Below are 26001 nucleotides of genomic sequence, written 5' to 3'. Positions count from 1 at the left end.
ACCTGTGTCAGTTTTGCAAACACTGTAAGACTCTGGCATTCACCCTAAGTATTTCCACAAAGCATTTCTGTACCGAGAAAAAAGAACCTCTAAAGGAAAAAAGCAACACTTGACATGTGTTGGAAACTGCAACAAAATCCTAGCAGGCACAGAGTAAATAAGTGACCTGTGTCAGCCACTCTGTGAGTTTTTGAGAAATCAAACAAAACTGTGTGGCACATTTAATAATTAAGAAACACCATGAAGGTATTAGTGATGTTCCACTGCTAGCTTCTCAGCATTTTTCTCTGTAAGAAAGCACAATTCTTGAAAACTTCATTACAATTCAAGCTGGGAAAAAGCCCTTAAGGGGATGGAGGCAAGAGCCGGTCCCGAGGCGCCGGGACCGAGCCCCGGGGCGCGGCTGCCACCGCGTGGCCGCGGAGAGCACTGCGGGAGCGGGGCAGGAGCGGGGCAGGAGCGGGGCAGGAACAGGGCGGGAGCGGGGCAGGAACGGGGCAGGAGCGGGGCAGGAGCGGGGCAGGAACGGGGCAGGAGCGGGGCAGGAAGGGGGCAGGAACAGGACGGGAGCGAGGCAGGAACGGGGCGGGAGCGGGGCAGGAACGGGGCGGGAGCGGGGCAGGAACGGGGCAGGAACGGGGCGGGACCGGGGCAGGAACGGGGCAGGAGCGGGGCAGGAGCGGGGCAGGAGCGGGGCAGGAACGGGGCAGAAACAGGACGGGAGCGGGGCAGGAACGGGGCAGGAACGGGGCAGGAACAGGGCGGGAGCGGGGCAGGAACGGGGCAGGAGCGGGGCGGGAACGGGGCAGGAACAGGGCGGGAGCGGGGCAGGAACGGGGCAGGAGCGGGGCAGGAACGGGGCAGGAGCGGGGCAGGAACGGGGCAGAAGCGGGGCAGGAACGGGGCAGGAGCGGGGCAGGAACGGGGCAGGAGCGGGGCAGGAACGGGACAGGAACGGGGCAGGAACGGAGCAGGAGCGGGGCAGGAACGGGGCAGGAACGGGGCAGGAGCGGGGCAGGAACAGGGCAGCTCGGGCAGCGCCCGGCGAGCACCGACACAGAGCTGTACCCAAAGACAGGTATCCTGCGGAAACGCCATGTTATTGCCAACACACAGCAGCTGGGAAGCCTCTGAAAAAGGGGCAGCCCTGTCCTGGGGGCACAGCATCGCCAACCGGGTAAGGGAGGGGATTGTCCTGCTCTGCTCTACGCTGGGGCAGCCTCACCTCCAGTGCTGGGGGCAGCTTTGGTGCCACAACATAAAAAAGATACTAAAGTATTACAAAGTGTCCAAAGGAGTGTCACAAGGATGATGAAGGGCCTTAACAGGAAACCAAATCAGGAGCGGCTGAGGACACTTGGTCTGTTCAGCCTGGAGGAGACTGAGGGGAGACCTCACTGCAGCTAAAATTTCCTTGTGAGAGGAAGAGGAGGGACAGACACTGATCTCTGCTCTGTGTGACCACTGACAGGACCCAAGGGAATGTCCTGAAGCTGAGTCAGGGGAGGTTTAGGTTGGACACCCGAAAAAACCTTTTCACCCAGAGGGTGTTTGGGCACTGGAACAGCTCCCCAGGCCAGTGGTCACAGCACCAAGCCTGACAAGAGCTCAAGAAGCGTTTGGACAATGCTCTCAGGCACAAGAAATTACTCTTGGGGATGGTGCTGTGCAGGGCCGGGGGTTGGACTTGATGATCCTTGTGGGTCCCTTCCAACTCAACATATTCTGTGATTTATGCTTCTATGATTCTACGAATATCTTCTGCCCATGGGTCTTCTTGGTGGCGATACAGACCCAAAAGAAGGATGTAACAATAAGAAACAAAAGAAAAAAACCCACAACCAAAATGAATTTATACTCTACTCTGAGAGACGAATACAACACTATTTAGTAGTGATTCATGAAAAAGTACCCTACACTAGGCAGAGTAACAAATGAGAAGCTGAGAAATGGATAGAGATGGGGAAAAATAAGATGACAAAACTAATTAGTATTTCACCCCATGTAAATACTTTTTTGAGCCAAAGACTTTCTCAAGGTTGTGGTGGTTACTCTGCCAGTAAAAGAAACTGATATAAAACTAGTTTTATATAGGGAAAAAACTACAAGAAAACACTTCAATGTTAATTTTACATTAAAAAAAATTAAAGGTCTCTAATCTGACATAATTTATAAAAGCTTCTGCCATTTAAACTGTTCTTGATTTAGTAAAGTTGTTTCAGAACTAGCAGTCTTTTACAGGATCAAAGGCTTCATTTCTAAAGAACACACCATCCAGAAGTTTTATGGGATCAAAGGCCTTATTTCTAAAGAGCACATCATCCAGAAGGAAAAAAAAAAAAAAAAGCACTACACTTATTTTCCAACACAGAATAATGTCAAGGAGTTAGCAGTAGGAAATTCAAAAACTAACTAGAGAAATTTGCCTTTTTATTTTAAGAAAATTTTCTGGACATCTAGACTCGGCAACGTCTACAAAGTTCTATTGTTCCACTGGATCCAAAGGCATAACATCTTTTCTCCCAGAGGCAAAAGATAGCAAACCAGTTCACAGCAGACTAAACCAAGAAACTACATCCACTACATACCTACATAGACATACCTACATACACATACATACAAAGGTGCAGAGACACCTCAGGTAGGAGCTGAATTTATGTACTGCAGAACCAGTTGAAGCATGAAGGCATGGCCTGACATGACTGTGACAGGAAAAGCTCCAACTCAGGTTATCCCTTCATTTCTGCTTCTTTGTCAGTAGTCTATTTTCATCACCAACAAGCCACACGTTTGCTTGTAGTCAAAGTACACTGGGCTAGAACAACCAGCAGCATGGCACCAGATGAAAAGGGAGGGGAGCCAAAGGAGGCAGACAAACCACTCTCCATGATATTTCAAAAGTCATGGCAGTCAAGTGAAGTACCAGGTGACTGGAAAGAGGGGAAAATGGTTCCCAACATTAAAAATTATATGAAGGAGGACCCCAGGAACTACTGACCTGTCAGCTGTATGTGCCTGGGAAGATCATGGCGCATATTCCTGGAAGCTGTGCCAAGGCACAGGGAGGACAGGGAGGTGATTCAGGACAGCCAGCAAAACTTCACATCAGTTAGGCAAGTCCTGCCTAACCAATACAGTGGTCTTCTGTGATAGAGTGACTACATCAGTGGATGGGGAATGGCAACAGATGTCATTTATCTGTAAAACCTTTGACATGGCTTTACAACCCCACAACATCATTGTCTCTAATTTGGAGAGAGATGGATTGCTTAGACTGTTTGGTAGACGAGGAATTGGTCCAACAGTCACTTCCATAGGTTACTGGTGAATGGCTCAGAGTCCCAGTGGACATCAGTGACATATGGTGTCCCTCAGGAGTCTGTACTGGGACCAGTCTTATTCGATATTTTCAAAAACGACACAGACGAAGGAATCGAGTGAACCCTCAGCAAATTAGCAAGCTGAGTGGGGCTGTTGGCAGTTCTGAAGGATGGGATGCCATCCAGAGGGACCTGGACAAGCTCGAGAAGTGTGGCCATGGGAATCTGATAAGGTTTAACAAGGCCAAGTGCTGGTGCTGCACCTGGGTCAGATCAACCCCTGGTACCAGCACAGGCTGGGCATGAACAGCCCCAGGGCAGCCCTGCCCAGAAGGGCTTGGGGGTGCTGTGGGTGAGAGGCTGGACATGCCCTGGCCATGGCACTCCCAGCCCAGAGAGCCAAACGTGTCCTGGGCTGCATCCAGAGCCCCGTGGGCAGCAGGGCAGGGAGGGGATTCTGCCCCTCTGCTCTGCTCTGCTCAGACCCACCTGGAGCACTGCATCCAGAGCTGGGGTCCCTGCACAGGAGGGACAGGGACCTGCTGAAACCAGTCCAAGGGCTACCAAGATGATCAGAGGTCTGGATAACCTCTCCTATAAGGAAAGGTTGAGAGAATTTGAATTGTTAAGCCTGGAAAAGAGAAGGCTTCAGGGTGACCAAATTACAGCCTTCCAGTACCTGAAGAAAGTACTCAACATAAAAGGACTTTTCACAAGGGCACGTAGTGACAGAAAAAGGGAGAATGGTTTTAAATTGAAAGGGGGGAGGCTTAGATTTGATATTAGGGAGAAATTCTTTACTGAGGATAGTGAGGAACTGAAACAGGTTGCCCAGAGCTGTGGATGTCCCATCCCCAGCAGTGTTCAAGGCCAGGCTGCATGGAGCTCTAAGAAACACGACCCAGTGGAGGGTGTTCCTGCCCACAGCCAGAGGCTGGAGCTGGATGATATTTAAGATCCCTTCCAAACCAGGCCATTCAGGGATTCTGACTATCCACAGAAGCAGTGGCACTCCCTGGTGCTGTCCTTAATGAGCAAAGTCTCAAGGGAGGTTAAGACCTTTGTTAGACAAAAGCTAACCACTGCTAAGTGGTGCAGAATAGTCCACTCAGCATGAAGATGCCTGAAATGAATGCCACCACAACATGCTGTATGGAACAAAGGATCTAGGGCTCATGAAGTACAACTTAAAAAATAAAAAGCAAAACAAAACCAAGCAGTTTTAAAAACAATTTTCTAAAGAAGCTGGTGCCATTCTGAATTCCAAGAAAACAGAATAGTTTGATGTATGAGAATAGGAAAAAATCAGTGTCAGCCTGTTGTCCAAGTAAGTGTACCTAAAGTACATCCTCTAAATTTATAAAAGCTCTTAGCTTGAGGGTGATCAACAGTCTGGCAGACATTTACACCATTGCTACTGGCTTCACGGAGTCACAGGAAACACACTATGAATAGTACAACACTGCTGTGAAAGAGGTAGCAGACAGCAAGTTGTAAGATGACCCTATGTTTCTCTGTTCTATGTTATGAGATAATCATGTCTCATCCAGAAACAGAATAGGTCACTGCTTATCATAAGTAAATTCCTTGATCTAGCAATATTCTATGTGGAATAGGACGCCATATGATGATTAGTTACAGTTGAAGTGAGAAGTCAAGATTTTTCAGGTCTTCACTCCAGATGGAAGTGGTGTCTGTTATCAGCTGTATTATATGAATGTGGGAGACATAATGAAGACTTCTGAAAGGAACAGGAAAAAGGAAAGGCATAGAAAGCAACAGGACATAAAGGAAGAGGGTAAAAGGAGAACACAACCAGTCTGTTTCTGTGGAGAATGAAAGAACTTTTGAGAGGCATCTGCTATGCATCAGTAGAAAGGTACAGGATAAAAGCACAGAGAGTAGTGGCTCAGGATCAAACAAAGACAAGTCCAAGAGGGAAGAGTATTTTCAATGTACCAGAGCCTAAGGAGAGCAGTTTAGCAGCCATCAAATTCATCTGCACACGCACAAAAAAGTTCAGCTTTCAATCAGAAACCATATTGTCTTGCCAGTGGGCAAGTCATGACGTCAAGAGTTGGGCAAAAAATAAAAACTTATTCATCAATTTTAAGTATTTTAATTTAGTATTAATTATACGGATATATAAATATACACAACACAGATATATACATAAAGAAAAGCATTACTTTACAAGTGTTATTTTATACACATATTTTTCAGTTGCATTTCCAACTCCTTGTTTGTTCTAATACAGACTCTCAATCAACATGAGCTTGTAATGAACTGCAAGTGATAACTACAACACTTACCTTTTCATCTGATAGCCATAAGACAAGCAAATAAAAACCAGGCATTAAACATAAGCAAACCTCTCTCCTGCTTCAGTTCAAGACAAACCAGAATACAAACAGAGCAACTCATATAAAAGATTTTCTCAGTAGTGCAACATCAAACCTTTCATTGCAAATTTGTTTTCATTCATATGATGCCTTTCCTTTACACCACTGTTAAACACAGTTTTCTTTAGACAGAACCAGTTTTCCCATCACTGACTGGCCAGAAGACTGACTCAGTTCCCTCCTCTTCTGTTGTACGTGAACCTATCCTTCTTGGGTCAACCTTTAATTGCTCAAGAAAAAGAACCCAAACTAACATGAAAATTGAAAGAAAGAGAACGTCACTAAATTTCTCAACAGTCATCATAACAACTTCGGTCTGCTGTGTCTCATTTTTAACTATGAATGCTTTATTTCACAGCTATGTTTGAATTCTCAAAAGTCATTAGAAAAAGCAATTATATTTTGGTGTTTTATAGCAGTGTAATTTGACAGTAGGGAAAGGCAATATGAAAGAACGTGAAATTAGTAAAACATTATTTTGCCATAACACAGGAGATAGGATTCGCCTTCTCATTCGTTACCTAAACTGTAAAATAATCTTTTCCCACCAGTAAACAAGTCATACCTGAAAATTATGTTTCCTGCACGATCAGCCTTCCATGCCTTCACAAGAGCAAAATCCCCTGTAATCGATTTCTCCAGAATAAAGTGACGGCCATCAAACTCCCTCACCTACAGAGAAAAGTACAAAACTTTTTTTTACAAGACATAAGTTTCTTCCAACAGGTTTCACCAGTGATACTTATTTTAGGGGTTAATTTTGCAGAGTATTATATTTCAATTTCTTTTTTTCCATAAAGTTTTAACTGAAAAACTGTATGATAACAGAGAGGCATGGAAAGGCTATAAACCCCAGTTTTACCATAATGTCTCTAGAGAAACATCATGAGAATCCATATTCCTCCTGCTCCATCTACTGGAATTAGCCATGCTTCATCCTGCACATCTACCAGCTAACCAAAAACTGAAGTTCTAAAACAGAATTACTGACAAAGTTCATAAGCACTGCCCACCATCAGAAACTCCAAATCCAAAATTAAGTCAATTAGAGATAAACTACTCAAATCACATAATCTAAGAGGCTGAGTTTCAGTTGGTTTTCCCTGCATTTATCACCAACATCTGTAATGAATGATACTGCGCCTGAAGCCAAAATACAAAACAGGGACAGAGGTAGTGTTTTAATCTATATAGAGAGATGAAAGACTACCTCTCTTAACAATGTGCAAGGTAAGAGTATACACAAATATTACTTGAGAGGTTTTTAAAATAGTTGAAAAAGGAAGAAGTATGAGCAAAGTGTATCAGACATCAGTTTGTCAGTACCATAAAAGGAGATCTGAGCCTTTATAAAATGACACTTCTGTGCGAAATGGATGTGGAGAATGGAATTGAATAAATCATGCTAGTCATGTTATTAGCAACCCATAGTTATTAGACTGAGGAGAATAAGGACATTTTCCCACAAATGTCAGAAGAAAAATGAAGAAAAATGTTATTAAAATGATTAGCTATTTAATGAACAAAACATTCCTCCAAATGGTAAAACATCGTAATGGTGTATGCAGTAAAAAAATTACAGAAATATAAAAGACTAAGACAATGTCTAGATACTGCAAATAGTCACGTATTAAATATATGAAAACCATGGGTTAGGGTGGAATTACCTCTATCCCAGAAATGTTCTTGAGGCGTTAATTTAATGTATGCAGCCTAACTGGAACATACAATATTAGCCCCACCCATTTCTTCAAGAAAAATTATGGCACTGAGATATTTCTTCCCTTCTCCAAATTCTACATCCAATTTCAAAATGAAACCCTCGTTTCTCCCCTGAGATCCATTGTCTTTTTATTTCTTTGCACTTTTAAAAACTGAGACTAAATTGCATTTCAGATGTTGGGAAATGCATTTCCTGAAATTTGTGTCAACTGAGCTCCCAATTTAACATGAGAATGCCCCATTTCTTCTAAGGCTGAAGCTCCACGTGGCTGCAGGGCTGCTTGCTGCATAGTGCAGTATTTAAAGAGCACCTGCCTCACTAGCAGATTATTCTCAAACGGCTCTATGCACTATAGTGGCATGATATAAAATTTTGTTTGAATACACAGCAAACTTGGTCAGAGAACGGTCAAGTGAAGAGTAATTCAGCAAGGTAGGCTTTTTCACTCGGACCAGCTCTTGATGCTAAATCACTCCAGAACTGTAAAAACTTCTTTAACACATCACAGAGGACAGCAGTAAGCAGTGGAAGCAAAGCTAACGTGTCTGGTACCACAGACATCCAGTTAACTTAATACAGTAAGGCTAAACTTCACTCCTTCTTAAACTCCTTTATCTTGTAAATATGTTAGAAATTAATTTTTCAGTGCTGAAGGTTTCCTAATGGCAATCAGACCTCTTACCTCTCTTGGCTGGCTGGCAATGGCAACGGTGCCATCTGTGTTGTACTTGATGGGTGCACCCCCTTCCTGCACCAGTGTCCCATAGCCAGTACTGGTGTAAAATGCTGGGATTCCTGCTCCTCCTGCTCTAATACGTTCAGCAAGCGTACCCTATGGGAAAACACATTTAAGAAATCATCATTTGGGAACACCAAATCAAACCTCGATTAATGGTTTGCATTAACTTTATTTTATATCCTATCATTTGTAGGTTTTCCTTCTGTACACACTAGACAGATGTGATCACCTATTTCTTCCTCACATTTTAACTTTCCTATCTGGGACTACTACTGGATATGGCAAGAAATGCTTGACACAGAGTCATGAACTGCTCAAGTTGACACTGTCATACAACTATCTCCCAAATACCAGAGCCTAGCACTTGGCTATGCCTCCTCTCCTTCAGTTTGTTTGCCAACCCATTATTCTTGAGAAGAGCACAGAGTTATTTTTCTCTTACCCACCTGGCAACATATCCTAGAAGGTTTTTCTCCTCTAACGGTCCTAAACATTGGTGTTCATTCTTTAACATCCTAAGAAAAACTTCAGAACCCACTCCTAGTTGAAACAGCCAAGCATGGCAGATTGAGAAAGGAAGAGGGAGTCCAGTGATCTGGGTTGCCCGTGCCAAGAATACCAAAAAGCTAAGAGAGCAGTTTTTATACTATCTTTGACCACCTTGTCTGCACTCTTCTCTATGTCAAGCTATAACACAGGATAATGTAGCCGTGGAAAGGGGTTTTAACCCTTTAAGTGCGGCAGAAATAAGATGCACAGCTACATGGTCGTCTTTGATGATAGAAAGAAAGAGACAAGTTTATTCAGAAACACACTTAGTTTTATAGCATGACTCGCAATTCCAAGAGTAGAGAAAAGATGATTGGTTCAGAGAGAAGACACCCCATTCCCAGGGCCTGGTCACACACCACAACAGGTGTTCTATCTTGTTATTAATTCCTTTTTATTTTGACCAAATTATTACCCTGGGAGAAATTCTCCCTAGCCTTGAGCTGGGCCAGCTTATCGGCTGGGAACAGAGCTGAAAAGCTCCAGCCTGGAATATTTTTCAGGCTGTAATTTTCTTACTTTCTCAATATGTGTCCCACAGGATACTACAGCAAAATTTCCTAATTTGCCTTAATCATGGATTTATGGTCAAAGATGTGTGTTTGTTTTTCACTGGTGTCATTTCCTGGATTTTTTTTCCTGGATTCAAAGTAAGACAAGAACATCGTGGTCAATATCCAGTTTAACAGCCTCTACAACATGGATTTAATCTTCCCCAGTTATCCTGCAAGAAGCACAATGGCTTCTGGTTGGTTTTCAAAATGGTGGCAAGGGGCAGATGCAAACCATGCAACGATACAGACTCCTGTGTTCTTAGCATTTCCAGATCTCACAGTGACCTCTTTCTTACTGTGCAACAATAATACAAAAGTCTCCCATTTTGCCTAAGGCTATACCAAACTATTTTAGGGAAGATTATTTTTCTTGACATAAATATTTCAAATACCCACATCCTCTAGCAAGTAATAAATTCACCTTACTGTTTCCCATTATATACTGTAGACCCATTATTTCCATGCTGGATCTACATAGCATATCCACAGAGCCAACTACATGTTTAAGGAGTTCATGGTTCTCTAGTTGAGAGTATTGAACATTAAACAGGAAGGAAAACAATGCATTGTGAGATTTGTGACATTTGAAACATCAGACATGACAAGTGTCTGGCTATTTTCAGATCTGCTGACTGGGTGTAAAAGGAACTTTTCCACTCATGTCTGTAATTCTGAGAAACATTCTCTCACAGCATCCTCATAGGCAAGCTCAGGAAGAGTGCACTGTATGAAAGGGCAGTGAGAGGGACTGAGAACTGGCTGAACAGCTGGCCCAGAAGGTTGATACCAGTGGCACAGGATCTAGAAGGATGACTGTCACTAGTAGTGCCCCGGGGGCCAATACTGGGCCCAGTATTGTTTAACTTATTCATCAATGGCTTGGAGGAAGGGCAGGTGCCTCCTCAGCACTGCTGATGACACAAAGCTGGAGGAGTGGCTGATACCCCCAGAGCTGTGCAGCCCTTCAGAGCCCTTGACAGGCTGAGAGATGGGCAGAGAAGAACAATCTGAAATTCAGCAAGGGAAAATGCAGGGTCCTGCACCTGAGGAGGAACAATCCCATACAGGCCAGGGGCTGACCTGCTGGGAAGCAGCTCTGTGGAGAAGGACCTGGGGGTCCTGGTGGGCAACAAGCTGACCATGAACCAGCAGTGCCCTTGTGGCCAAGGCCAGTGGTACCCCGGGGTGCATCAGGAAGAACACCTTCAGCAGGTCATGGGAGCTGACCCTGCCCCTCTATTCAGCCCTGGTGACGCCATGTCTGGACTGCTTTGTCTGGTTCTGGGCTCCTCAGGACAAGAGAGACATAGAACTCCTGGAGTGGGTCCCGGAGTGAAGGGTAACAAAGATGCCTAAGGGACTGGGGCATCTCTCTTAGGAGGAAAGGCTGAGGGAGTGAGCCTGTTCAGCCTTGAGCAGAGGTGACTGAGAGGGGACTTTATCAATGCCTCTAAGTGTCTCGAGAAGGCCTGCCAAGAGGAGGCAGCCAGGCTCTGTCCAGGGATCCTGAGCAACAGGACAAGACAGAAGGGGCAGAAACTGATGCACAGGAAGTTCCATCTGAACATAAGAAAGAAATTCTTTACTGTAGCACTGACCACACACTGAAACAAGTTGCCCAGAGAGGTCATGGAGTCTCCCTCATTGGAGATATCTGAGCACCATCTGGACACAGTCCTGTGCCTTGTGCTCCAGGATGACCCTGCTTGAGTGAGAGGTTGGACCAGACGACCCAGTGTAGGTCCTTCCAACCTGACCCATTCACAAGAGAGGGAGCTCAAGATAATATTCTTAATAAAAATTTAATACAGTTTTTTTCCCCAGAAACTTATATAAATACCTGTTTAAAGCCCAAATTTTATGTGCCACCTCTGAAAATGCCACGCACTAACATGCCGTAGGCTTTAAAGTTAGAACACCAACTTGACAGAAGTTGATCTCAATAGAACATAACTGATATTCATGATTTTAGGATCTCATTGCATTCATGCTATTTGGGTAGCTTGGCAGTGCTAAAATAATTTAAAACACGGTGCTAAAAAGTAAAGATTTAAATTCGTTCCTAACGTATGTGCAGATTAATTTCGTTAAGAGTTAATGAACAGCCAAAAAGGGGTTTGCCTCACAATGAACAAAATCTCCGAATTTGATTCTTGCCCACTAGATGGCAGGAACTGCACATGCAACATCCCCAAAACCTGCCACCAAGATGGGAACAGAGCAGCTCCTTGACTTCCTTTCCTTTATATGGGACCACGGTACTTTATGCCTTTTTCTACAATCTTCAATAAAATCCACATATGTGTGTGTGTATATATGTATATATGTATATATGTATATATGTATATATGTATATATGTATATATGTATATATGTATATATGTATATACATGTATGTGTGTGTGTATTTGTGTGTGTATATATACATATAAACTTCAGATGAATATAATCTATTATCGATTAATTAATTCCATTAAAGAAAGTCACACAAATAACAGTCAGTTCTGAGCAGATGCATGACCCTAAGATGGTGTATTGGCTTTGCAAGGTTTTGGTCGCTAGAGGGGTGGTTTCTGTGAGAATATGCCAGAAGCTTCCCCCAGTGTCCACAGAACCAGTGCCAGCTGGTTCCAAGGCTGAGCTCATCAACAACAGTGGCACTGCCTCTGGGACAGTGCATTGAAGAAGGAGAACCTCTTGCAGAGATATAAATGCATCCAGAGCAGAGAGGAGTGAGAATATGCGAGAGGAACAGCTCTGCAGGCAACAAGGTGAGTGAAGGAGGAGGGGCAGGAGCAGCTCCAGGTGCCAGAGCAGAGATTTCCCTGCAGCCCAGGGTGGGCCACGTGGGAGCAGAGATCCACCTGCAGCCCCTGGAGGAGCCCACACCCGAGCAGGTGGGTGCCGAAGGAGGCTGTGACCCCGCGGGAAGCTGGTGCTGGAGCAGGCTCCTGGCAGGACCTGTAGTCCCATGGAAAGAGCAGCCAAGGCTGGAGCAGGTTTGCTGGCAGGACTTCTGACCCCACACAGGATCCATGTTGGAGCAGCCTGTTCCTGAAGGACTGCACCCTGTGGAAGGGACCCACACTGGATGGCAGGAGAGCAGGATGGGTTCTCCTGAGCAGGAAGGAGCTGCACAACATGTGATGAACTGACCACAACCCTCTATTCCCTCCTCCCCCTGTGCCTCTAGCAAGGAGAACATAAATTGTGAATAAAGTTACAGCTGGGAAGAAGGGAGGCTTGGGGTAAAGTGCATGTAGGGGAAAGGGATGTTAAGATTTGGTTTTGCTTCTCTTAGCCTACTCTGATTTGATTGGTATAAACTAAGTTCCCCAAGCTAACTCTATGGTGCCCATGATCATAACTGGTGAGTGATCTTTCCTTTACTTATCTCAACCCATGAGTCTTTTGTTATATTTTCTCTCCCCGTCCAGCTGAGGGGATTTGAGAGAGGCTTTGGTGGGCCTGGAGTCCAGTCAGGGTCAGCCCACCACACATTGCAAGTGACTTCTGCACACAAGCAAAATATTTGGATTGCAAAACAATTTTATAAGAGCACTTAAGCATTATTCTCCTTAAGATTTAGATGAAAAGAAATCACCACTCTCTTAGAGACACTCCTTACCTGTGGTGTAAGCTCAACTTCAAGCTCACCAGATAAATATTGGCGTTCAAATTCAGCATTCTCTCCAACATATGATGACACCATGCGTTTTATCTGCTTTGTCTGAAGCAGAAGACCAAGTCCAAAATTGTCAACACTGTGTAGAAAATGACAGACAATACAGTTTTGTTGTAAACAAAGCACTTGATAAGCTGTCATGACTTAACGAGAAAGCATAGAGTCATCTCCCACGCACATAAGGAATTGAAAACAAAAAACAAATTCCAGCTTTTAGAGGGTAAAACATCAAAGCTACAATTAAAATTTAAGATTTCCATGTTCAGACCTCCTCTCTTCCAAGACACAGAAGACATCCTAAACTTCCATTCAAAGTCTTTTCACATGTTAACAGCTAAAAATACCAGCCTGACAAGTGGTGTTATTTTACGTATCTGCTCCTTCTAAAAGCCTTACCAGATTAATAAAAAGTCAGACATGGCTTTGAGTGAATAAAAATGTATTTTTGTTTACACTCCTCCCCAGTGGGAAAAATACAAGTGATTGCTTAGCAGCCCAAGAAGAACGGCGCATTGATATTTACAATGCTAGTTTCTATAACAGGGAAGAGAATGTTTGTATTTATGTTTTTTTATTATAGTAAATAATTTAATCTCTTACTAAATAACCGCCTATTCCAATAAAGGATTTGGACACTTTCTCATCTATGTCAGCTGAAACTGAATGCCAGAGATGTTCTACAACATATTCCTTGTGCCACTGCTTCTAAAATTCTGATATCCTTCATGATGTTTGTTATGCTATATTGTGTACTATTCGATTAGCAATATTTCTCAGGAGTTCCTGCAACCAAAGTTGCTCTGTAAAAAAATGCTACTTCAATTCAAGGAGATATGAGATTAATATATAAATATGGAAATAAACATAAATTATACTATAAAGACATGTTTCTTTCACTTTTCCAGCACATTATGCAGGATGCCAGCAGACTGGTACATGTGTGTGAAGATACTCCTCATTTATGTTGGTATCTGCACCGTATAAGCAGAGAACTTAGACCTTCCAGTCTCTATACACAAAAGATGCCATGACCCAGAATAACCTCACAAAAATAATCTATATCTGCCATGAGTTGGCTCAATTCAATACGACTTAATTACCCACACAATGGCTTGAATTTTCAGGATAACAAATACTGAAAAAATACTAGAAAAATATTAAAATAATCCTTTACTATATCAATTATTCAGCACTTTGTAATTAACACACATTAATATATTAATATATTAATCCTGTTGAAAACACCCTTCCTGAAGAAGAGCTGCAAAAAAAGACCAGATTAAAAAACTTTACTATTATGCAGTATTTATTTTCAAGTGTAAAAGTGGTAGTGCTTGCCAGCTTAGCACAGGCTGCAATGCTGCAGGTGAAGGGAGAGGGGCTGAGTGAGCAGCACCAGCACCAGCTCCTCATCTCCAACCACAATACCCCAAGAGCTGCATGGGCTGACATGCAGTCCCAATGCCTTTGCAACTGCATGCATCATGAGCACTATTTTAAGGTTAGGACTATTTTAAGGAGATGACCCACTTCACTGCATACTCAAGCATTTTAGAAACTGGATGAGAGGAAGTGAAATAAGTGTCTCTGATCTGGTTCTCTGAATTTATTCCGTGTTCTCTAGACTCAAAAGAATGTGATTTATTATAAAAGCTTGCTCCACTCTCCAACTCTGACCGATTAAAAGAAAGTTAAAAAATCTAACTGTGATGCAATTTCCAACATGTCCTGGTGCCAAAGCCTTGGGACTAAAATGTGCGTTGCCTAGAAACAACCCGTGTTTCTAGCTCCCCCAAGAAAAAAAATCCTTCAGTTTGAAACCAGAAGAGCTGAGAATAGAGAAGAAAGTGGGCAAAAGAGATTACAAAAAAGAATAAAAATAAAAAAGTCAGAATTTCCTGCATAGATTAATTCAAAGCAGGACAATTCCTCTCACATGAAAACTATCAAACCCTGACCTCCCATTATAAAATGTAGTAAACAAATGTAAAAGACCAGCCAATATCTGATGGCAATTAAAAGGTTGGTGTAATTGGCAAAAGAATTTAAACAAACTGTGCAGTGCTTTCCAGTGCAAGAACAATGGGAAGCTTCCTGAAACAAGCCAGAGTTTGCAATTTCTGTGTATCATTCAGGTGGTTAACACTACTCTTATCATTACAAAACTTGGAACCAAATAGAAACAAACATTTCTGCATGAAGACAATGAAATACTGTGTGCATTGATACAAGAAAGGACAGCAACAGAGAGTCAGGAGCAGATTTGTGATGGTTAAAGAAATTTCTGCTTCATAAGATCCATAATTCTTCCTCCCACATTCTCAGAAGCAGCTACCGAAGCATACGGTCCTTAACAGCATTTTGTATATCATCCTGCAGGATTCCATGTGGATACACTTGATTCCCTGATATACTACTGTGAGGTATCTTCTATCAAATGAAACTCAGCAGTTATGAAGAAATTAAGCAGAAAGTTGCACAAAGGTTATTCTGTCACATTCACGCCAAGCTGTTCTTCACTTCTTAAGTCACTCTTTCTTTCTCTTCTCCTCAAATTTAGCCAGCTTGTTCAAAAACAAAATTGCTGTGAGGATCTGTTACTGAGCACACAGGTCATATACAATATTATTTCCCTAGCACAATGAGAACAGGAATTTCAACTTTCAAAAGTCATGCACCAGGAGGCTCTGCCTGCCTGGTAACACAAAATTACTTCAACTCCCACATGGGTTTAATCTTCAGAGCAGCAGCACAAAATCCTGTTGCCATTACTCATATAGGGTTTTTTTAGATGTACAATTCTTTAAAGAAAATACACAGCCATCCCTCTCTTTCGAGGATGCAATCTGTATTGAGGTTTCCAGCTAAAATAACCCTTTTGCTTTCACACACATCAGTTTTCATCTCCCTCCAAAAACCCATTTTGAGCACTTCAGTCTATTTTATGTTTCCTATGTTTTTGTCTTACACGTGAGTGTCCCAGGAAACATACATTTAATACAGAAAACACTGTTCTCACTCCTATTTTCCTACCCTTTGATTTTCATATAACATCTCTATCCCAGATTACAAATTTCAAAAATCTTCTGGTTTATGGATATTTCTTTCAATACAACAGTTCTATGGCAATTTTAAGTTATTAGTTCTCCTTTTATGTATTTTTTTGCTTTCTTGATTGTGTTGTTTTAAGCACAAGAGCTTTTTGAACTTTTCAGCTCTAATTATGTTTACTGTCAAAATATTACCCACAAAATATTTTCCTTGCAGGCACTGCTCTGCCTATCAAACAGCAACCATAAAAAGAAAACAAAGAACCTTTACTGAGTGCATGAAAAGAATACACCCCATACATCTATTTCAAAAGCTGGATTCAGTCCTTTAAAAATTAAACCAAAGGTAAATGCAATAAAAATGTGCTGCTTTAGATAGGAAGGAAGAAGGCGTGGTAGAAATTGACATAGTTGTTATGTGTGCAGTCAGAAAAGGGAAAGTACACATTAGTGCTAGACAGTGAATGCATTCTTTTACCCTCAGAAATATTTGGATTTCTAGAAGTTTCCCCATTCTGTATTAAGATGAAAAGTGAATAAACAGAATACATGAAATACAAATAGAAAAAGAGATCTAACTATGCATTCATCAAGGACATCGGTGACCTAAGCTCCCTAACCTATTGATGCAGAGAAGAAAAATGAAGGAGCTCTGATTGTCTAGCAACACATTCATTCCTGTTGCTTTGTTCCTCTCAGACCTACAAAAACTTCCTGCCAAAAACTGTCTGCCTTTTCTAATTAACAAAATTAGCCAAATATGACTCCCAGACAGATCTAGCCCACACATCTCCAGTATACTGGAAGTAGTCAAAGGAAATATGTTGGTATTTCACTGCAGATAAACTATAATCTGCTGCTCTCAGCCCTTCTTTGGTGGCTCAAGCACAACACATTGTGTAACATCACAGGGAAGAAGAGATTACCTAAGTTTCCAACCTGATAAAAGCCTCACACACCAACAAGCCGTCCATAGCTCGATGAAGCAGGAAACAGAAATTTGCATTCTTATGCAGAAAAAAATGCCTAGTTGGAATGCTACACACTCTGGCACAAAACAGACAATGCCTTTTTGTTGGGGGGGTGAGTAAAAGAAGACATCACAACACAATTACAACTCCCCTCTCTCTGCCTTCGTAAAGACATTTATTTGTTTCTACAAAATGTAGGTGTGGTCAGAACAGACTGGCTGACCCTACTGGATGGAGAGCAGCATCAATTAGAATGAGGGCCTCCTTCTAGATTTCATAAAGAGCTGGCTTCCTCTACTTATTGTCAAAGATTCTCCAGAGGCTGATATTCCTGGGAGATTACACATGACCAGAAATCATTAGTTATGAAATATTAACATGAATATCTTGAGTTTTGGAGCATTAAAACATGTTGGCCAAGGAGCTAACATGATACACCATCTGATCTTTCTCCTCTCATAACCTGGGGACTGGAAAGACAGGAGGGTAAAACTACATCACCCCTGAAGACTACAGATTGAGAAGGAAAAGCATACAAGAAGAATCCTACTCAAAGCTACACCTCAGGCAGAAAATAAAGTTTCTGCACCTAGCTGTTGCTGCAAAAAGATGCACATAAATGGTTGGTTCTACTCCTGGAAACATTTTATGTAGACACTAGTCAGCTTCTGAAGATAACAAGCAGTCTTTTTAGGCCTTCATCAGCTCTAAGTGTTATATAATGAAGCATGAAACCTGGTAACAGATGGACCTGTTCCAGAGCTAGAAATTTTCTTGGCAATAGGCTAGGAGTGGGGAAATGAAACAATTTCCTCTGACATTCTCCATGTAGAAGACAAGAGGCTGCTTTTTTTTTTTTTTTGCAACATCAGCTTTTCAGTCTTCAAAAGGATTTGCTCCAAGTTACATGCAATTATGCCTTCTGACAAACCCACAATTCCTCAGGAATACCAGATATGGTTCCCATCTAAAAGGAATGCATCAATTACTACCTGCATGGCATTTCTTAGTTGCAAAGTCTTAAGCTGTCAGGCTCACAAGGGTGCCTGATGATAGCATGAAACTTTAACCAACATGAAAGCTATGTGGATAGAGGTAGCACCTGAATTCTTAGGGACACATATTCTTAGGCCCACAAAAATAAAGTATAATCCTGGCAGCACGAGGGAGATTCCTTAACAGCCTTTGTGCAGAAAGTGAGTAAATGCCTACTAGATAGTGTTTGCTGGAAAACACTTAACAAAAGTGCAGGCACACTCAGGGCAAAATTAATGTAGACAATTTGTCATATAACAGTTCTTTTTAACTCATCTTCTCCAGTCTTACAGCTGGCTCATAACAATGAGACTGTCTCACAATAATTTGCCCATGTGTTACACCATAAGGTTACTAAAGAGCCAGCTGAGATTATATTGTGTTTCTCCTTCTCTGTCCCTCACTTCAGAAGGGTACCAAGAATGAGAACAAGAGGAGGATTAGGAGTTAACTAAAAGAGAGAGAAAAAAACGGATTCAGCTCACAGAAAGATAAATCATTCAGAGGTGTAATGCCTATTTGCCTTGTTGTCCTTAGCAAAATGTCTTGACACTGCCTTCAGGCACCTTCTTTTCCTAGGACATTTTCCCATATGTCTGATTACAAATTGCTTAATGGAAACATAAAAGGAGAGGATAAAACTCTTTGAAGAGAAAAGAAGCTCTCAGGAGATTGAAAAAAGAGAAGGAAGAGAGTAGTATGGGTGCTGCCATATGTTATGGCAGTCCTGTTCAGGAGAAAATGGGGAGGGAGACAGGAAGGGGGGAAGGAAGGAAGGGGGGGAAGGAAGGAAGGAAGGAGGGAGGGAGGGAGGGAGGGAGGGAGGGAGGGAAGGAAGGAAGGAAGGAAGGAAGGAAGGAAGGAAGGAAGGAAGGAAGGAAGGAAGGAAGGAAGGAAGGAAGGAAGGAAGGAAGGAAGGAAGGAAGGAAGGAAGGAAGGAAGGAAGGAAGGAAGGAAGGAAGGAAGGAAGGAAGGAAGGAAGGAAGGAAGGAAGGAAGGAAGGAAGGAAGGAAGGAAGGAAGGAAGGAAGGAAGGAAGGAAGGAAGGAAGGAAGGAAGGAAGGAAGGAAGGAAGGAAGGAAGGAAGGAAGGAAGGAAGGAAGGAAGGAAGGAAGGAAGGAAGGAAGGAAGGAAGGAAGGAAGGAAGGAAGGAAGGAAGGAAGGAAGGAAGGAAGGAAGGAAGGAAGGAAATAAATTACAAAGCCCTGTGTGCAAACTGGTGTGCCTTACTCTCCCTCCACTCCTCCTCTGCAGTGTGTTCACTGGACCCTTGTCCTTCTGCCACTGCACTATTCTCGTGGAAACTCTGTCCTCTCTGCTCTCATAACTTCATCTCAAGTCTCACAGAAAAACAGCAGTATTGCTCTTCCATCATCCTCTTCCAAAAATGATGCTCTTCTCCTGTGACAATGATGGGCCAAGTCCATGCAAAGCAGATAAATTTTAAAGAGGAGAAATATTGTACATTGCACGGTTACATCAGCAGCAAAGTCTCCTCTCTCCACATTCCTTTCTGGTATGAAATGGTGTACTGTGTTTTTATGATAACAAGTAAACCAGCTCTATTCAGAACTTTTAAAATGTACCATATTTTTCCTTCACAGAGAAGTTATATTGTATAGATGTAATCTGAAAAATACATTCATTTCATCATGAATGCATCACACTTCCAAAGTCACCCAGTGGAAAGATAGTTTTAACTTTCATTGTCGCTTTTCTATAACCAATTCCTCAACCATGCTGAGTTCTACATCTTTTTTTTTTCTCATTTGTCATCCCAACCAGAAAGTTATCTCCACAGCTGATTTCTCAGTAGTTACACATAGTACAAAGTTAGTACAATTTGCCCTGCCAAAATCCTAAATAACCTCCACACTAAAATTAGCTAGATGACCTAGGCAGATTTTCAGGGATTTGCAGTTCACACTGTGTCAGTAGTTTAACAGCTGTAATAAAGCATCTGACTAGATTCTTTATAAAGAATGTAGACAATTTTTAAAAAATTAAATTCAAAGTATTAAATTCACTGAATATATATAGTCTCCTGATGTTGGCAACTTGCCATGTGCAGGATTTTACATAACTTCACTCTTCTCTCTCTGCCAAGAGTGACTGGTGACCTTGTTTTTTATTTCTGAAAATATATTTAATTTGGGATACTTGAAGAATTTCTCAGTAATATACAAAAATTACACACACGATTTAAGGCACTCTGAATGTCACCTTGATCCCATCTCTGTGTACATACAAGCCTCCTTGCCAGTTCCTTAGAAATTTTCAGGTAGTTTTTAACTTTCTGAATCAAGAGATTATCAGATTTGTTCCACTAAAACCACTCAGTACCTAATACTATTTGGAAGAACTTCACAACCTTCTGTGAATTTGAAATGCAATTTCCACATGATGGTTATTTATATACACATTTACATTTGAATATGTTTTTAGTAAGTGTAATATAAAGACAGACAGACAGATATATAGATAGATATTTTAGTAACAATAACAGTGGAATTACGCCACGTGAGTTACATGGAAGAAAAACCAGGGAATCCACAGCAAAGATGGCAGACCCATTCTGGCTTTAATAGAAACATACCATTCAAAGCAATGACTGGAAAATGAGAAAACCATAAAGGAGAACATACCATACAGAGAACTTGGAGAACATTTATCAAACCTGTCTTAAATCCAAATTATTTCGTTGCTAAGAATATAAAGATACCTTTTTTTGCTTTAGAATATGGGGTCCAGTAGTTCACCATTGCATCTGATCCCATAGAGTACTGCCTTTTGGGGATTTGGGAACCATGAATAGCCCAACCAATTAGGAAAACCAGAGTATTATGCTTAATGGAGCTAAATAATGGCTCATCATGCTCAAAAGCACAAATGCTTATGTCAAAGTCATCTTTTCCTTCCTAATGTAGAACATTGTAACATTAAAGGACCTTCAAAAAGAATACAGAAACCAAAGGGCCAAAAACCTGTTAATGCCATATAAGAATACAGTCTGAACCAGTGATAATCTGACAGATGCTGTCAATCTCCTTTCAGATGACCACCCAGGTGATAAGCAATTAAGATCTTAACTGTGACTTCTCTATTTTTAGTGTAAGCGAAAAACTTTAATTCTTTTAATACTTGAATACTTTTTCCTTTAATACTACTGCATTCAAAAAGGATGCATTTTTAAGTCTCAAAAGCAGACAAAATCCAAATTTGATAAAACATTCAGACCACACACACAGTTAGCACAAACAATGGGCTTCATTTTCACTCCACAAAATTCAGTCTATTCAGGTGGTAGATACAATAAAAATGTTGATTTCAGTATGTGTACATAGCCAAAATTATTTATCCATTTTATTAAGAACAATTAATTAAAATAATCATTTCGTGCACTTTTTTTGAAACTTTAATTTTAAACATTTGGCTATGTTGGTAAGTTTTGCTGCAACGCAGGTCCTGAAACAACAGGTAGCCTGCATTACAAAAGTCTTAGTATAAGCTGAGCCAAAACATCCAAGTCCCAAGTTCCAAGTAACAAGAAATCAGTATGCAACAAGATACCATGAAGTTACATGGAAAAAAGAAAACAGCCAAAAAGGTACAGTATACTAATCAGAGCTATGTTGGTAATTTACTGAATCAGTGTTTAAAACAAGATTTTAAAAAATTATTTATTTATCCATTCACTTTTATTTATTTACAATTTTTATATATTTTTATTAATTTTAATACTGGCAAACGTGGAACGAACCAAATTAAAACAAGAATTAAGAAAATCTGTAAAAAAATAGATTTTGGTAGCATACTAAGACAGAATACTCTCAATTTAAAGGGCTTACAAAAACACAGCGTAAATAAAGTATTTACAGTATGAAGAATATAAGCAAAACAAGTTAAAAGAGAAGGTGAGAGAGGCTGTATTTTAGAAGCACATCTATCTATCACGGTTATCTTGCACTATTGCCCTGGTTCACAAGCTTCAGTTCCCTCTGCAGCAAGTTGTGTAAATACCAGAGGCACTGGATATTTGAACTGCTTCACTTTCAAACACTTTGCTTTGTTTGGCTTGGCAAAAGAGTAACTGCTCTTAAAGGTGCTGTTTCACTGGCTAGCACACAGCATGAGCATAATGTGCAGCAGCAGACAGTGCAGCAGCTGAGCAGTGTTGACAAAGAGCACCCCACACACCACTGTACAACCTGTCACTGAAAAGCCTTAAACAGGACCAAAACAGGACTTCACTGGCCAGCAATTACATGATTTGCACAAGCTTTTGCAGGAGGAAGCTCTTCCCAATTACACCGCAGCACAGAACAGTAACTGGATGTGAACTTGTGAATATCCTACTCCTTTAAAGTTGTTTCCAGGCACTGCCAAAGCATTTCTAGGCTCTGCTGAACCTTGCTTCCAGCTAGAAAACTTGGCAAGAATGCTTCAGGACTTCCTAATTACTTCTTTCCCTTAGATGTAAGCGAATCGCTGTCTGCATTGCTGCTATTTTAGTTATAAACAGACAGCTCTGTATACCATTCCATGGTTCTGGCGTATTGAAAGGCATGTGACTTAATCCTTGAAGCTGCACTGCTCTCCAGAATAGGCTGTCTGTGCACTTGGCTCCTTCCCTGCTCCAATTACAAGCTGCCTGCTACCCCCCACAGGATGAGAAAACCTGACCACAACCAATTACCTCCTATTTGCTGGAAGAGCTGGAGAAAAGAAAGCAGCTGCAGTCAAGAAACTGAAACACAGCCAGGCATCAACTGCAGCACAAGGTCACCAAAGAAAAGCACACTAAACCACATGGCAATTTGAAAGTGGCAAATTATTCATCCCACAAAGTGCCTGACACCTCAACATTACAGGAACAATTCACCCTTTGAATACGACTGCTGTAGGCTATGACTTCTGTGCTGCTTCAGTTGTAAAGGCATTTATTAGTGTTTCAATATGTGATACTACCACTCTATTTGGACATGGTATTAGAAGATGCTAAGATGTATGGTATTAGAAAAGTATGCTTTTTGACAGGCTAATTAGCAGATTAGAAATGGTATCAATTCTGTGATGAGAATTCTGACTTTATTTCTGACAACAGTTGTGTTTTAACCTGGTTCCCAAATACTACCAAACTACAGCAGGCTAAGTTCCACACAGTAGTAATACAGTAAACAAAAAGACAGATGAAAGTTATTTTATTAATTATTAATTAAATTTTAAAATAAATTATACTGTTCAACAGTATTGTATTGTATTTTTACAAACTAGACTTTTAGAAAAAACTCTAGATGCCCTTGAGCATTTTCAAGTTGTTACACTGTTCTGTGAGAAACTCTTCAGGCTTTCATGAATGTTCATACACAATTAGTTTCAAGACAACAGAAATTAAATTTTGCTTTCCTGCCCAGCAATCAAGAGTTTTACACAAATCACTTCTACATCAAAATCAAAAGAATTTCCAGGAAAGTTAACATTATTTCAACAAAAATTAATTCTAACCAATAACATCAGCAACTATATTCAGAATACAATACAAAATGTCTTCTTTTTCATCCTATTGCACAGTGCTCCTCTTTCTACTTTTTCTTATATTCAGACTTTCACCTCCCCCTCAGGAACATCTGTGCAATCTCTCTATCTGCAAATATAATCTATTATTCAAAAATAAGACTATGATGAAAGTTGATGATCTCTAGTGCTTGATCTTTCCACTCAGAATCATTTCTGTCTCTTTCCTTCTCCTTTTTATCATCCAGCAGAAATTGTTTCCAAGATTCTAAGGAGCTTAAGTTTACCTGTCCATGTACCACATACCAATACAAATCGTCTGTTATCCAATAAATGTGCAATTAATATTTTGCATATTAATATTTTTATTTCATTTCATTCATATTCTTATCAATGCACTTCAACATAAGTGATTGTAGTTATTTCTCTATATAGAGACCATTTGGTATTGTGGAGGTTACTACAGTCAACAGCTTGTGTAAAAATTAGCCTGAAGGAGGAGATGAGAAATTATATGCGAAAGAAATATTCTCAATTTCAACCCCCATGAATTTCTTAGGGGGCAAATATTTTAAAAAAATAATTCAAAAATCTGAAGACCCATTAAAGAGACTCTCCATCTTTTCATTATAAATATTCTCCGCTGTTTTTGTGTTGCTTGAGGTTTTTTTAAATTAACAGAAATACAGTAAGAGGGTCAGAAAGCACCAAACTGAATTTAAAAAACATATCCCTATTTGGAACTTCATAAAAACACACACATACACACAAAATCAGTGACACTTCATTTAGAGCCTCTAAGTTAGACTTTCCAGTTACAGTCAACCAGTTAAATATACATAAATTTAAATACAAATATTTATAGTAATATAACTGCAGCTCTCTACAGCATGACGACTGGTCCCTGACAAAGTCGAGTATACATGTAGTACTGAACTTCCTGGGCTCCTTCCAAAAATAACACTTTCAAATCAAGTTGTCTGGTTAATATGAAAATTATGATGGTGAAAACAAAGATTTCTTTCATATATATCAGTATTTTCACATAACTGGAATCTTTAGTCTGTACTTATTAAACCACTGATATATGAATACCTACCCTGCATTGTTACTGACTGCTGTTATTCCCTTTACTCCAGTCTTCAGTAAACCCCCAATGAGATTTTCAGGGATCCCACACAATCCAAAACCTACACAAAATAAAAGAAAATTGATTATGTAACAAGTGTTTGAAAGAACATAGACTATTCAGAAGTATGGGAATCAAAAATCTTTTCTGAGCAGAACAAGCTCTTTAGTCAACTGAATAAATCAACATTTCCAGAAAGAGTTGCCCCCTAGTACTGGAATCTCCCCCTCATCAGACACCTCCCAGTTTGGATGAAAGCTCCTCACCCATCAGAGTGAAGCGTTCCAGGGCCACGGCTCTCCTTATGTGTGTCCTCAACCCTGCACCCATTATTCCTCCCTCTCCTTCTACCCACTTAACCTTCCTATCTTTGCTGCACATCCCATAGCTCAGCCTGTAAATAGGTGATAAAACTCGGGAGTCTGAACACCCTTGGCAGGATATCCGCCTGGAATCACAGTAATATAGATTTCCACCAAGGCACAAGAGCCTCACATTCCCACCTATCATGTGAGACTCCAATACATTTAAAATTAAATACCATGTCACACTACAAGCACTACCTTTTCACAGAATCACAGAATCAATCAGGTTCTAAAAGACTCCTGAGATCATCAAGGCCAACCTATCTTGGCCTCAAATCTTCTTTTCTTTACAAAATAGTAACAAAAAGCAAACAAAGAAAAAAATTCCTGCAGAAGGAATTTTGCCTCATTACATATCTCCACTGAAGTGTTTTACAATGTTATGTTCACTACTTCTGCAATATTAAAACACCCTAAGAAATAGATAAATCACTTTCTTTTTAATGCAGTGAACAGCATGAAATTGTGGAAAGCATCTACAATATACAAAAGCTCAAGTCACAGTGAAAGTTAGTAAGATGCAACTTCTTGACTCTTCTGGAAATGCCACACATAAGCATTAAGTGTAATACAGATAAGTATTATCTTCACTTCCTAACACAGAAACAGGTTAAGCAATTTGTTCAAGGTCACAGAGACCCAGAGACAAGGCAGACAAAGGATATAGAGAATACTAACATAAAATAATCAAACTAAATTGTATTTATTCACCATGTGAAATAACAATGCTATTTTGAAAATTCCCAAGCTCATTTTTGGATTCAAGCTCATTTGGATTCAATCAAATAGAGTCCAGTTTTTGCTAGTGGGGGAAAAAACCCTATTTTTCTGAGGCTTTTTCCCCTTCCCTACGACACAAACTGGATTTTCTCACCGAAAGAGTATGCCCCTCATGAGCAGAGTAAGAAACCATTTGTTTAAAAAATATCAAATTAGTTACTAGTAAAAGAAAGACGATAAATGAGT

General features: G+C 40.8%; 1 protein-coding gene across 1 annotated transcript in view; it reads right to left on the bottom strand.

Moving 5' to 3' along the window:
* The window catches only part of OXCT1 (3-oxoacid CoA-transferase 1), an 87018-nt gene that overhangs the window by 56041 nt on the left and 4976 nt on the right, over nt 1-26001 (bottom strand). The window contains exons 3-6 of the mRNA XM_014875508.2: nt 24641-24731; nt 12916-13051; nt 8128-8277; nt 6288-6394 (exon numbers count right to left, since the gene is read on the bottom strand). Of these exons, the coding sequence (XP_014730994.1) occupies nt 6288-6394; nt 8128-8277; nt 12916-13051; nt 24641-24731 (484 nt within the window). The remainder of the gene's footprint in view (nt 1-6287; nt 6395-8127; nt 8278-12915; nt 13052-24640; nt 24732-26001) is intronic.

Source organism: Sturnus vulgaris, chromosome Z (genome assembly GCF_052056855.1).
Source record: "Sturnus vulgaris isolate bStuVul1 chromosome Z, bStuVul1.hap1, whole genome shotgun sequence".
Classification (NCBI taxonomy): Eukaryota; Metazoa; Chordata; class Aves; order Passeriformes; family Sturnidae; genus Sturnus; species Sturnus vulgaris.
Note: the sequence above shows the minus strand (reverse complement) of the source record. Positions and strands in the feature narration are given on the sequence as shown.